The sequence below is a fragment of the Haliotis asinina genome, chromosome 8 (genome assembly GCF_037392515.1).
Source record: "Haliotis asinina isolate JCU_RB_2024 chromosome 8, JCU_Hal_asi_v2, whole genome shotgun sequence".
NCBI classification, from domain to species: Eukaryota; Metazoa; Mollusca; class Gastropoda; order Lepetellida; family Haliotidae; genus Haliotis; species Haliotis asinina.
In genome coordinates, this window is record NC_090287.1 from 56,044,479 (window position 1) to 56,059,942 (window position 15,464).

Below are 15,464 nucleotides of genomic sequence, written 5' to 3' on the forward strand. Positions count from 1 at the left end.
GATGACCATCAACAATAGGATGGCAGATGTATTGCCATATTCCATTACTGATTCATTTTGACATCATCCATCATGATCACAAACGTCTATGTTTTTGTATTGGCTTTCTGTCTGATAGAATATGATATTCAGCTTAACATTCACTGAAAATGTATGAGATGAGGGAATTGTAGTTTGTCATAGAGACCCTGAAGCAAATATACTCTTCAAAAAAAGTAGGAGAACCTGAACTTTTAATTTGGATAGGAAGTGTAAACATTAACTAACGTTTCAAGGACAGACATCTTATGAACACATCACCATTTCCCTCTATTACCAGCCTTAAACACAGCGCATGATAAGCATGTGCACAGTGCAGTAGCCCTATGCATGTGCATGGGGTTTCCTTTCTTGATTTTGATCTTTTTTTAAGAAGGTTGAGAAATCACTTAGAACATAAGTTTTGACACTCATCTTGCATCACACATTTCTTAGTGTTTGTTTCTAGTCGTTTGTTTTAAAATGAAGATCGTATGCATGCAGATTACATTTTAATAATATCATATCAACATTGACTCCAGTAAACCTCGTAAGTATTTTTAATCGTAAATTAATAAAATGAAGATCCTCTACATTTTTTGAAGAGTATATATCCAAGGAAGCCCACACAAGTCTAGGAAATGGGGCAAGTCCACAGCTTCTAAAAAATGAAGAGAGTCTCAGGGCTCCTTTTCAGTATATGTCAAATTTTTTTACCATGAACTTTTTTTGTGTGTAAAATATGTTCATTTCAGAGACTATTTTTTACTCTATGAGAACAGTTGTGTCTACTGATACGCACACAGTTCCGTTTTTTCTGGTGTGATGCGTTATGATGTTGTATGGCATGGTATGATTGGGCTGATGACTTTTTATAGTCATTTTATCACACATCACTTAAATTTATCCATGTTCCTACTGCTGTCTAAGGAGGTCAAAACAAATTGTACACAAATGTAAAATTGAATCTTCTGCCATGGAAGTATTTACGAGACAAGCCATGCTCTGGAATTATCTTCAAGGAGGTACAAAAACGAGATGGTGTAACTTTCACAACATACCGACTCAGTTCAATAAAGTGATCTTAGCATTATGTCTTCCATAAATCTGTGATCATGCCAAAGCCACATATAGTTTTAAGATTATGTTTTGGAGCCAGGGTGTCCGTTCTACCAAACTGATCTTATTGGCTCCACAAACTAATTCCACAAGCTGCTGGCTGGAGCCGTTCTGAAGGGATTTTGTGCAGGTAATTGCAAGAGTATTGCTGAAGCATTACAACAGGCACATCAACTCACTGAGCGGCAGAATGCCTCTGTACTGTGATATCTGGTGTCTTGAAAGTAATGAAAGAAAGCTGCACATAAAATGGAGCTATTTTTGTCCCTATCTCCTTCAAGAGTAGCAGTACTAGGACAAGACATAAAAATAACATTTGGGTTTTAGTCCAAAGTGTTTGTTGGACTGAAGTAAATAATAAACATTGAGTGTTGTTCGCCAGAGGTGTTTAGCAAGATGTTTTCGTTCATTTGGTAATGGCCATCTCTTTCATGAAGGGAGTGCACTTTGACAATTGGAAGTAATTTCTGAAGATTCATGAAAGAATGTTTCTGATTACGTTTTGCAACATGAAGGCAGTCTGTCATTTACCAAACCAAAATGATGGAAACATAACATGTGAGCATTTAGTTTTCAGAAGTAACGAAAAACCAACTGTTGACATAGAAAGCAGGCAGCATAGACAATCTCCACAGACTTGTCTCATAGACAAGTCCAGGATCTCATTTCCGTTTAAACCCTCGGTTTGTCATCTGATAATTACAGAGAGCAGATGGCTTTGGAACCTTTTGATTGATTGTGAACTATAATCCCTTGATTCCTTCTGAACCTGAAGTCTTGGTCCCACATTCAGATTTTGGGACTGGTCTAGACTCTCACTGACTGGACTGAATGTGGTCCTTTCAAAGCATGCTGGACTGAAGTCAACAGGGATATACAGGGGGATGTTGCCCTTTTGGGTACTTTGTATAGTCTAGCTCCCATATTCAGGTTGTGGGGTTTGTCTAGACTCAAACTGACTGGTCTGAATGCTGGACTCTTCAACGTGGATATATAGATGGATGTTACCCTTTAGGTACCTTGTAAGACTCACAGATAGCAAGAAATGTGTAACATATGTCTGGAGTGTAACAAGGTTCAATCTGGACCCTGCGGTCCTGTAGAGCCTCTTGAGGTCCTGGAACACCATTGGAGGTCAGACCATTAGAGACTTTTGAGGTCCCAAAGGTAGATCCATGTGATGAAGTAATGTGCGCCATTCTGAACTGTTTCAGACATTAAGAAACATGGAGAATCAAATCACAAGAGTGAGACTACATCTGTTGAAACATAAAAACAGAACACTGATTTGTGATGCAATTTATGTAAATGGATCAATGAAACTCAGTGATAACTTCAAAGACGAAATCAGGGTCCATCATTTTGAGAACATGTCTGCTGAAAGAAAACGCTACAGCATGATCTGCAATAAAATGTATAGGAATAGATCACTTAAAATCAGTGACGACCCGTAGATAATATCATATCCATCTGATAACAAACTGCCATTCCTAACCCAAAGTACTAAAGATAAAACTGGTGTATTTTCCTGCTAATTTACTTATCCTTCTTTACAATAATAATATTTTTATTTGATTTAAAAGTTTCAAGTGTCAGGTAAAAAAACAGCTTAATTCGCCAGGAGGCTGCTGTTTGAGCTGTATGTTGGAGGGCATGTAACTTCAAAGTCTGTTATCATCTGCAAGATATGTTATCCAGATACCCCTTTAACCTCTGTAATTTAGTACTGCTATCTTGTCACCATAATGAAATGAAACCCCCATAAATGAGGCTACAGCCCTACTGCTTCATATACTACAATCAGATCCTAATTCACCAGAAATATTGATAATGGCCTCCACGCGAGATTATGATGCTACCGTAACAGTTTGATATTTCCGTCCTTGATTGACCGTTTCCTCTGGAGAGATTCTGTATCAGGAACAATAATTGCCCAAAACCCTTGATGTTTTATTCTGGGCAAGTGTATCAATACAGACATGTGCTGATATCGAGACCACATGGTCAGTTGTGAGTGGACGTTGTGAGACCAGTCAGACAGTAAAAGCCAGAGGTCAATGGAAAGTGTGTCCAGCATACAAACCCATGGGCCATTAACATTGTCAGTAGCCTTGCTGGAAGGCTGCTCTGTATGCTGTGTCCATGGGTGTATATCAATTCCAGTCTTTAAAGAGGCACATTTAGGCATATGTGTGTATATTAATTCCATTCTTTAAAGAGGCACGTTTAGACAGTCTAAGGTGATCAACAGTCTAAGATGGTTGAAAGTCTAAGGATGCCACTTTGCTTTGTATATTTTTTTGAGAAATTATCATTTAAACTATTATTTTTACATTAGAGACCTAAGCAAGTCCATATTGACAGGAATCAGAGAAAGTGTGGGTGTAATCCTTTTCTGAGGGATTTATACAGCATCTATTAAATCATGTTCATATGAATCAGTAATATGATCTTTTAGAAACCATCATTTGGTGTGTCTTATATTTGAAAGGTTTTGCCACATTTTTTCATTATTTAATTCAAATGGGAACATTTTTTCAAAATTCCAAACAGAATTATATGTAGTTTTAGGTAGTGGAAGTAGGTGAAGGATCAGTATACTGAACAGTTGTGAAAAATAACTGTTAAAGTTGCTAGTCCTTTTAAATAGTATTTCAGAAACACTTTCCACAATTCAGATATTTATACTTTACCATGTGCTTTGAGGAAAACAACAGTTACACAGGTACACTGCAGCTTGGCATTAATTTTGAATTTTCACTTTTGACTCTCAAAGCAGTGCCAGTTTTGGAGGGTGTTATTAACTTGTAGAAATAGGAATGCTGAATTATCTACAAATCTCAATTTTATGATACCATGCAGTAGTGAATAAATCATTAAGTCAGTAGGCAGTGATGACGTTATGCCATGATGCAGTCTGATACACATCATTCACTGAACATTGGGATGAATGGTCACAGATAAGACTTCTAAAGGCTTTTAAAACAAACAGCAGCAATACTATTTGTTGTCTGATGGATCTGTATGACATGTTTGCGATTCTTACATATATCTGGCCATGGAAATGTTGATAGAAGAGGAATTTTGCAATTGTTTTTTTTAAATAAATGACAGTAAGTCAGCTTGTTTGATTCCAAGCCACTGTGTTTTTTTTTCAGTTGTCTCAGCTGTGTAGTTATTCTTTCGGGTTTTTTCCTAGATGTATTCTGATGTACTAAAACAATGATGTACTGATGTACCAGAACACAGATGTACTAGACCAATGATGTACTAATGTAACAGCACGGATGTACTAGAAGAATGATGTACTGATGTCCCAGAACATGGATGTACTGGAACAATGATGTACTAATGTACCAGAACATGGATATGCTAGGACAATGATGTACTAATGTACCAGAAAACGTAGATAAACTAGAATACAGATGAATGAGAACAATGATGTACTGATGTGCAAGAACAATGATGTACTGATGTGCAAGAACAATGATGTACTGATGTGCAAGAACAATGATGTACTGATGTGCAAGAATACTGATCCACTAGAACAATGTACTTCAGAAGAGTGATGTATGAGTGCATCAGAATATACCATCTATAGATGCATTGAAGCATGTGTGTAGCTAACATAGATCTAATATATGCGTCATATTCTGATTAGCCTTTGTGGACACTTCCTCTGAAAGTATGTATTTCAATAGTAAAATTCTTGATCTGGTCAGTACCAGATAGACTTGATTGTGTTCAGTGTATTAACACACAAATGTCAAATCAATATGGCAGTATCTGATCAGGAACAGCGGAGCTTGTTATTTCATAGCTGAAAATCCTGTTCATTTGATCAGCAAAAAAGGGGGATTTGCATTAATACTGGATTTCACATTTCCAGTGACCTTTTTGTGCAGATGCAGACTGATAGCACCATCTGAAATACTTAATATTCTGACAGTGACATGTATGCTGTGTTTTGCAGGTCCAGGAACAGAGAATGTACTACCAAAAGGTCAAGGTCATCATCAATGACGAGAAAACATGTCGAGTTTGCAGGCGGAGGATCGGTGACAGGTAAGACTCAGTCATTGGTTCGCAAGGAATTCTGTCCTTTGGCCATGCATGGATATACTGATAAAGGTTTGATTCCAAGGTTTGATTCCAAGGTTTGCCAAGATAATTATCTTTGGACCGTTTGAACGTACCCGTGGGTTTTATGCCAAAATAGCAAAGGATTCTCTGCCCCGATGTGTCACATGTTCCAAAGCAAATACATAATAATTCCACTTTTACCCTCTCAACAGACTGATCAAAGTACATGTAGCTACTGACATCAGGTTATTCTGCTGAGGATGTAGACTGAAACCCTGTTCACATGCTCCTTGGATGTTTTGATTTATCGTCGATGTAAAAAGTCTCAGTAACAAATTTTAGCCATTTTGGAGAGTGAAGACAATGCTCACGTAGCTAGAAACCTCAGCCATCCACGACCAACTCCATTGTTGAGTGAATAGAGTGTTAGTCTGGTCTGGTTTGAACTTGAGCCATGTCATACCAAGAGATGTTTACAGGTAGATAATACTTCTAGTTACTGAGCGGCTGTATGTCATCGTATATGTGTAGGAATCTTGAAGATGATGCTATCCATCACGTCCCTCACCCACTCATTACTTTTAGAGTTAGAAGGTCATGAAGACAAATAAGTCAGGAGTTATCCCCCTTGTCAACATTTCTGTAAGTACATTCATGTACACTCAGTCCCACACAGTTTTGGTGAAGAATGACAATGACTCATTAAGTTCACAAAGACCGCAGCTACATGGGTATCACAGCATGCCATGTCTGTTTCAGTGCCTTCGCTCGCTACCCGAACGGCCTGATTGTCCACTACTTCTGTTGTAAAGACCCAAAGACGTTGCCGCCAGATCTCAAGTGAAGCAGTCATCTCACACTGACATGTCACTATGTTATTACGAAGCACTACAAGACGGTCGGGGTTGCATTGTTGTGTACTTCAGACTGCATCAAGAGTATTTTCTTCCATGAAAGATGCAGTGTTGTTGAACTTTGATTCAGTAGAAAACACAAAGAGTATATACTAGAGCATCTGGTCCTTCATTCACAAAGTATTAAGGTGATCATAAGTCAGTAAGGTAACCTTAGCGTAATCTTAAAGAATGGGAGTTAATGTTAACCTTTATAAAGGTTACTTCCTGAAAGGAACCCCTGGATGTTTGAACTGAACAAAAAAATTTGATTGTATGAAAGAAACAATGATTCCTAAGAACAAGTTGTTTCTTTCCTGTCATGACTTCTTCTGTGCTTAAGGTCTAAATTGACTAGTATTATAATTGATTTTTATGACACACCCTTTTCATGACAGACTGTTTTATTCTAACTTAAGGCTTCACCATTGAAACTTCACTTTGAGGTATCACTCCGCATGATGAATGTACCTCGCATGTATACATGATTGTATTCCTCCACCTGATGTCTTCAGTCCAGAGCAAGGTTCTGATCATGAAAGAACCAATAAAAAATAATATTTGAAACAGAAAAAAACTTCCATATAACATCTATAATGTTTCAAAGATTTCGTTTGGAATTTTTTTTGACAGAAGCATCTGAGTTCTACTAAACTTTAGAAAAAGTAGATCCAACGACCATGCCGTACAGAAAGGAGATTGCTGTATGGAATATGCCTAAGCACAGCATATTACACGGCTATATTGCAATCATAAGAATAAACGGGTATGTGATACAAATGTGATACTATGTGATTTCAGACATTGATGCTACAAATGTACTGAATGCTGAAATCCAGGGCAAAACAGCCAGTGTGAATCATGTAAATCCTCAGTTATGCATTTGTGAATTTACTTGCAAAAGGCACACTGTTGAAAAGAAGAATTTGGAGCGTGAATATTTTAAGGATTTAAGGATGTTTTCATGAAATTGTGAGCTGTTTTCACGTCAGAAATATCCATGAACGTGTTTTCTATTTTGATTTCTTTGTTTCTGTGTTTTTTTTTTCTTTTTTTATAAGTGTATCAGTGGAGGATTAGTCCAATGGGTAGGGTAGTATTTGCAACTTAAATAGATTGGGTTTTATTCCCATGAGTGCAAAAGTCAGGGTATGTGTCAGTAGTACTGTTTATTACCAATGAGGCTGAACATATTTGGGTTCATATTTTTCATATGAAGTTCTGGGGGAAAATATCACTTTGTCATGGTAACATGACATCATGAACAATGCTATGAAGTCACAGTTCTTCTGTGGCGTTGTGTTCTACATGCGGCAATGGCGGGTGGTCTGCCCATGTTTGAAAGTAAATTTGGGTTAGTATTCCTCAATTTACCGAAGTTGGTAATAAACATAATTTTATCTTTGTGCCTTTAACATACTATGACACATGTACCTAAATATTGGTAAATCTCTCGCTCTTGCTTGGGAAATATCAACATGTATGCATTCATGTCATAAATATAGTATGACATAGGCACTCATATAGTATCCTCTGTTTACGTTATAATAAAGTGATCCCAGTGCATGACTGTTTTAAGTATCTGGTGTACTGCCACAACAAAACTTGGTGCGCCTAGTGGCAGCAAGTGGTTGATAATACGATGTGATAATTGAGACTGACATCTGATGATCTAGGGAACCATATACCAGTGCCTGGAGCAAGCACTAGATGTGTGGATATGTTCGCTATATAAATATCCTGTAATAATGATAATAGATTGTCTCAAAGATCTCTTTGTGGAGTGAGGGACTTATGTCTCCTCCACGTCTGAGCACAAACAGTATTTTTCAGGACTTACTTCTTGACCATGTTCAGATATAATCTGTTGTGTGAATCAACATTATTCCCTCATTCTGCATGTAAGTTAAATGTTCATTAAAGGAAGTGTGGTTTGAAATGCAGAGTTGCTTCCCTAATGCAAGTAAGGATTCTATGAATCATGAATCATTTTCCTGATTCTGCTGCCCAGCTTCATGACTTTACGTCTATGGTAACCAAAGTGGCAAAGTGAGACACTTCCTCCAAACTGACATTCAGTGATTTAGCTGAAAATACTTCTCAACTTGTCAGGCAACTCAACCCACACACTTACATGCTCAGCCCAGCTGAGATCATGTGTTACGCCTAGTCTTCTTATATGGCACAGTCGTTTAGAAGTCCTGCTTGGACAGAAGTGTTTACTCAGCAAGGACTGTCTGCCTCCTCAGTTGTTTGTTTGTTTGTTTGCTTGTGTGTTCTTTAATGCTGGCTCTGCAATTTGCCATCTATATGACTGCGGTCTGTAAATAATCAAGTCTGGACCAAACAAACAATGGACTAACATATTAACGTTAAGAGCGTCAGTCTACACAATGGAGACATGATGACATTTTAATCCAGTCGGTGAACCTGACACTCACCTCTTATAATGGGCATTATTTTCTATCCTTGATCTTCAATGGGTCCTCTGCAGTTGTGATGGCAAATAACAGTATTATGACGACTGTCAACATTTCTGTGGAATTAGTGTTGGACAGAAATGACATTATTCTGAAGTTCTGGTGTGTTCTGTTTTGTGAAACGGCCACTCATACGATCAACCTTTGGTTTAAGTCCAGTCATTTACAGCTGACTGGAGTGATAGAACAGAAACACCTTTATGTCTGTATTCCAATATCGATCTGACATGTCATGAGGTATGAAGCAGAATTGTAGCAAACTCACTCAACCCTCTGTCACGTATTTATTCCTGAGAAGCCCTAAATCATTGATTGGTAAGATATGTAACCCATATAGAAGAAATGGTCCATTTTTTCCACTGTATGAAAGAATCGACCCACCTTTCAGTAAAGTACAAGTGCATTTTTTTTAATGTATTAGTCCATCTTTCAGTATTGTACAAAGGGGTAAATCATTTGGTAAAGTACAAGAAGCAGTCAATCTTCAAATAAAGTGCAAGAAAATATCCATTTTCTGGCACTGTACAAAAACTAGTGCAGCCTTTGGTGTTGACATAGACAGTAGCCGGGGGTCATAATGCATCATTGTGTTCTCGCTGTTCCAGAGTCACATTATCAGTTGATCATAATGGCGTTGTGGCTGCTGTAAATGTCACTGAAATACATTTGACAGAACCCGCCAGTTAATGAAGAACTTGTGAGCACCACCTGTCTATGTAATTGCGCTGATGTCTAAAAGAGATGCTGTAATTTCTGCACAAGCATAACAACTAGCTCTAAACCTGGCATTTGGCAGTGTGGACAAAATGGGTTCTTTCCTGTTTCATGGCAATTTCCTTCAGATTTGTCTTTCTACACTGCCATTCTGTCAGCTGTGGCAATTGTGTCGGATGGAGATAGAGAGGATGAGACTGACCCAGTGTTATAGTGACATGTGGAAGTCATCATCTGGAAGCTCTTTAATGTGGCTTGTACTCACTGAATTTTCAATTTCATATTATTTTCAGTAAGCATCAGGTGTGCAGACCTGCCAACCTGGTGTATTTTGATGACTTTTGTACGATTTTGTATCACTGAATACAATTATACCTCCACATAACAGATTGTAATGTGGTTATATTCGTCAAAAAATAGTTTCATTCCACACTGTAGTTCAAGATTTAATATTAATCATCATTGAGAACGCCCTTGTCTGTACTTCCATTATTGTCTATCAATGCCATCAGAACGCACACCCGAGTCCTACCGATATATTCCAATTGCTTACAAATGACAACAGCATGACTGACAAAGCCTCTGACACCCCTGAATTCGAAAATGCAAAAATTATCCTTCGTTGAGAAGTTTCTTGAGAAATACACTTCCATCCCCGGAATAAGGTCATCTAAAGGATCCAAGTATGTGTATTGTACATATTGCCATGCAGGCATTCATATTGCACATTTGGAAGACAAGCTGGGAGGAGCCAGATTCCTTATGAGATTGTACGCTCTTACACCTCAAAACCCTCATTTTAACCACCATGAATGCACTCTGAAGGCAAGTGGGGTATGCAGGTCTGGGTATACATCACCAGGGTTTTTATTTGTGATTTATGAATAGTCTCCAAGTTGGGACCCCTAGGTCAGACTAATATTCAGGCTCAGTAGGGATTCTTGATAAGTAGTGATCTGTTTGTAGCATAGATGACTTAATGGATGGTGCAGTCAGACTATTGGACTGTCACATAGTCCTTTAACAAATATATTTGCAGGCCATGTAAGTCTGTTATATTTCGCAAGTGGTAATTGTGTGAAAGTTTCTGGGCTCCTGCTTGTATTATTATGTATAATTTGTGGAATTATTTTGGTTGTGTTCATATCAGAGATTAAAGATTAGCCTACCAGCCTTTCTCACTCGCTTATTGCATATGGTCATCCCTGGGTGGTGTTGGGTGTCATGATATCAATCACCAAATGTCCAGACTTGATTATTTATGGGTGGATTATCTGAATAATTGCTGAGTCAGCATTTAAAGAGAAGACATTGTCAGGTTGTTTAAGCATGGCTTTGTTCTCAAGATTTGAGGAGCATGTCCTCATCACTATGTACACACTCCAGGTCATACTGAGGTGGATGCAGGTCATTGTATCATGATTGTATAGGTTGTTGCTCTTGATGTCAATCACTGGATTATCAACGTCAGGTTCCTATCATCACAGACTGCTGGCATATTGCTATAATTTTACAAATCTGTTCCAAATGAAGGTTGGTTGAACATTCATTGACTTGATGACAATTACAATTATGTTCACAACAGTGAGGCAGAGGTTCCCATTGTATTTACATATATATGTACTAGTATCAGGTGCTGATTTGCATGATATGTCCCAATTTCATGTTCATGATGTCAGTCATTGGGTTGTCAGCTCCAGACTCAAGGAAGACCTTTTTGCTGTCTTAGCAAGTAATAGTAAGGATTAAGTGTTGATTTGGTTGATGCAGTTATGCAGTCTGGATTAAGGTGATTTCACTCACATTTGAACAAGGCGCTAGTCAACCAAGAATTACATTGTATTCGACCGTGAAAATCTTGGTTAGAAATGATCTTCAGCAATCCAGGCTTGTCGTAAGATTCCACTAATGGGATCGGGTGGTCAGACTTGCCAACTTGCTCGACATATGTCATGTCCAAACTGCAACAGATTGATGTTTATGGTGTCAATCACTAAATTATCTGTTTGAGACTAAATCATTTACAGACAATCACAATATATTTGGACAATTTGTGACTGCAGCATTAAACAGCTAACAAACAAAAGCTTTAATCCAAATTCTAGAACTCAACACTGGTACTTTAAATTCATTCCACAGCAGAAGGACCTGCTTTGCATGACAGGCGCAATAAAACCTTTATCAGGGGAACGAGAGCATGTGTTTATACAGTATGTTGAAGTATTGTTGGCTTTGAGCATATGCTTGTTGACATAGCCATTACTTGCATGTTCTTTCATCATAAAGTGAACTGCTGTTGTCAAACCTGCAGCGACTTTAAAACATGGTGAGCGGTGAGCGGTGACTACAGTCTCACCTTTACTTTATCTTGGTACAAGTGTATAACAATCACTTCATTGATATAGCTGTATGATATGTGTGCATTTTTGTAAATATATATTTGCATATATGTAAATTTGTTTCATACAGTGTTGAAATGTACTTTTGCAAGTATGTGTACAAAACCTGGTTTTGCAAGGAAGTACATGTGGGGTTGGGTTATTGGAACTCTATGTGTCAAGTATGTGTCACAAGACGGATATTGTGTGATGTGTGTGATTCAGTGCTTTCCAGGTTCACTGAGCACTTTTCAGGTAATGTAAAGCTGGTCAAGATGTTATAAATATTAATGGCATTATTTTCATGATATTTGGTAGGTATTTAATTCATTGTGTGAAAGAACTACTACCGTTGTAGTGGTCTACTTTATGTGCCAGAGAATTTGTTCACTCATTAATAAACTCAGTTGATATTTTGATGCTCTCAACAATTTAATATTTCAACATCAGAAGCTACTGAGCTATGGATTCTGTTAGTTATCCACCATTTCTTCTGCCATTTCTTTCAAACAGCTTGGTCAGTTGAGATTTCAAAGGTAACATTCCATTCTCACTTAGTATGCCTGCTGTGAGAATATGAGCATATTATTCTTGCACAAAAGGTACTTAACTAAGGAATCAATGGTTTAAACTGAAACACCAGCAGCCTTTGACCAGGATTTGGATGTCTTCAGATTGTTGTTTTTTCCTAACAGTCGTGGTCAGGTGCATTATTGAAAGTAACATTCCATTCTGTGTAAGTCTGCCTGTTGTGTGGATATGAGTTAAAGCTCTGTTGAGGTGGATTGAGATGGTCAAAATGCCATCTGTCCAAGCATTTAGTGGAAGCGTCACAGCTTATCAATACGAGATAACTTGTCTCCAGGCATCACTTGGTTTGAAGGCTGGGAGAGATAAGACCAAGTCTCAAGATCCAGACCAGTATTAGCTGAAAGCAGTCATAAAATCTCCCGCAGCTGATAAGAATGAGCTTAGAAGGAGTTGATGGTGCTTGTGTACATCGGATTAGTTGTACAGTGGAAGCTGTCCGAACTGGCACCTGATGAGCAGGTTGTCAACACCGGCATAAAATCTCAGTCCATTCATGGTTAGTACATTTATCATCATTTAAAAGCTCTGCAAACCGGTATGCTATCTTAGCCGGATTATTTCTCCAGTCCCAAAGAGTGTCAGATTAAACAGCTTCCATTGTATTTGAAAATATTTGTTCTTATTGCACAAAATTGTAATGTATATAGTATATGATCAAAGCCTTGAGGAAACTGATTTGAATCTTTAATGATATCATTCAGAAATATTTATATATTATCATTACTATTTATCTATGTATGTCGGTGAAACAGTGAAAATGTACCTAATGCAAGTCAACAGATTTTCCTGGCAAAATCATTCACATGTAGAAGATATGAGTTTTTAGAATGCCCCTTGTGTATAAATGTAATCATTGAGCCATGTCAGTTTGTCCATTATGTTGCGAGATGTTTTGTGTGTTGATGAATTGTGTACATATGAAAATATATCTTAAAAATACTGTAATAATTTCAATTGAATTTTTCATTAATAAAACAACCATTCAATAATTCAAAATGAAAAGGATGGGTTTTTTTTCGTTATGCTTTCAAACAATTCTTAATACAGCCCATTAGGATCCTGGTTAGAATTGGTCATCAGAGACCTATGCTTGTGGACTGATTGATCAGTGGTCAGACTGGCTAACTTGGTTGAGCATGTGATCATATCCCAGTTGCATAGGTCAGTGCTCATGGTTTTGATCCCTGGACTGTCTGGTTTAGGCTCAGTTACAGACTTTTGCCATATGGCTGGAATACAGCAGGAGCAGAGTTAAATATAAAACAAAACAAAAACAAAATAACACTTTTGATACAGCCTCTGTTTTGATCTCCCACAATGTTTGAATATTTAACTTCAAAAGGACTGAGGTTCGTTTCACAAAATTATGGTAGCCTTATGACTGCCAAACCCCCTTTACTGTAACACAGACTTACGGCAGTCTTAGACAAAGATGGCTTTGTTAAAACTGACTAAGTATTCAGCATAGCACCATTCTCACTTTATCTGTCTGTCAGTTTTGCTGATATTGTGGTTTCAGTTAATGCCATCAATGGGCTGGTTCCATCTCGTTAACAGTTAATTGTTCAAATATGCCCATTCAGCTGCGAATGTTTGCAGTTAAATTGATGTAGGTTGCAGTGCTTGACTCCATTGCACCCAGGACAGCTGAATGAGGGTTTTGCCCACGTCCAACAAAACAGTCCACTGTGTATTGTAGCTATATTTAGACATGACAGCACCGTTTTCACACAGTGGAAACAGGCATTCAATTCATTATTTCTGGGCGAGCATTTATCATAATCATATAATTACACACAAACACCACATGACAGGCGTTAGTGAATTACGATGAAACCGTAAACTGTATATAATTTGGCACTCGGCCAGTACTCCGAAACACAACACGTATAATGTGTGTGATTGAACTCTTGTGAATCTACAACAAATGGTTTGTAGGGTAATTTCATCAAACACAAGCAGAGGGAAGTTACTCTTCACCGCTAGCCTACAGGAAATCCATTTGAAAACCAGTGCTTTTAATTTTGTGGACGGATGTGTCAGATTTTAAACAGTTCATGTCAAAGCTGTTCCTCTGGTGTCCTCTTTAATCTGAGTGGGTTTGTTTTACACGGCTTTTAACAACATTCCAGCAACATCACGACAGGGGACACCAGAAATGGGCTTCATCCATTGTAGCCTTATTGGGAATCAAACCAGGTCTTGACAAGCGAACCTTTCAAGAACAAAGCTACCCCACCACCCCCCTTCATTATGAGTGAGTTTAGTTTTACGCCGCAGTCAGCAATATTCCAGCTATGGCGGCGGTCTGTAAATAATCGAGTCTGGACCAGACAATCCAGTGATCAACACCATGAGCATCGATCTACGCAATTGGGAACCGATAACGTGTCAACCAAGTCAACGAGCCTGACCACCCGATCCCGTTAGTCGCTTCTTACGACAAGCATAGTGGGTTGCTGAAGGCCTATTCTACCCCGGGACCTTCACAGGTCCCTTCATTATGAACAGAACCCTGGAGGTAATAATGCAATGATGGCTGCTGTGTTCGTCTCCAGTCTCCCGTCCAATGTCCAGTATGTCCATCTGGTCAGACATTACCGATCACTTCCAATTACCTGTGAGGTGTAATTATTGGGCTCTATGTATAAAGTGGTAACACCTGGTCTCTATTGCACTGTTCCGCGTTTCATTTCAGTAGAGTGGGTGAGGGAATATGATTGGTTTTAATGCTGCATCAGACACCAGTGACTGCGGACTGAATCTGGTAACATCAAACCCGTGTCTTTCACTAAAATGCTAGAAGTGAGAGATCTGTATCACTTTTGGCTTGACCCCAACGTTAGGCAGACTTTGCGTGAGATCCAGCTAGCTCACATATCCCAACGGACTACGACTAAACACACACATTTTGAGAGACCGTTATACTAACACAGTTAGTGTTGTTTTACGCCTTTTGTTGCAAAATCACGGCGGGGATACCCTAAATGAGTTTCACACATTGCACCCGTGTGGGGAATCGAACCCGGTTCTTTGGCGTAGGGATTCCGCGTGACGATGGAAAGGCTTAACCACTAGGCTACCCCGCTAACACAGAGACAGAAGAAATATATTATGATAGACACTTTTCTCTAGTCAGGTTGAAGGCCAGGTCCGTTTGATATTAAACTAATACAATACGCGCAAGC

The 15,464-nt window shown here is 38.5% G+C and overlaps 1 protein-coding gene across 2 annotated transcripts in view; it reads left to right on the plus strand.

Moving 5' to 3' along the window:
• The window catches only part of LOC137294121 (vam6/Vps39-like protein), a 75,328-nt gene extending 67,276 nt beyond the window's left edge, over positions 1 to 8,052 (plus strand). Inside the window, exons 25-26 of one of the 2 annotated variants that reach the window (XM_067825082.1) lie at positions 5,111 to 5,202; positions 5,980 to 8,052. In XM_067825082.1, coding sequence (XP_067681183.1) covers positions 5,111 to 5,202; positions 5,980 to 6,064 — 177 coding nt within the window. In that variant the 3' untranslated portion in view covers positions 6,065 to 8,052. The remainder of the gene's footprint in view (positions 1 to 5,110; positions 5,203 to 5,979) is intronic. The other variant, XM_067825081.1, reaches the window with a different exon arrangement.
• The last annotated feature ends 7,412 nt before the right edge of the window (positions 8,053 to 15,464 follow it).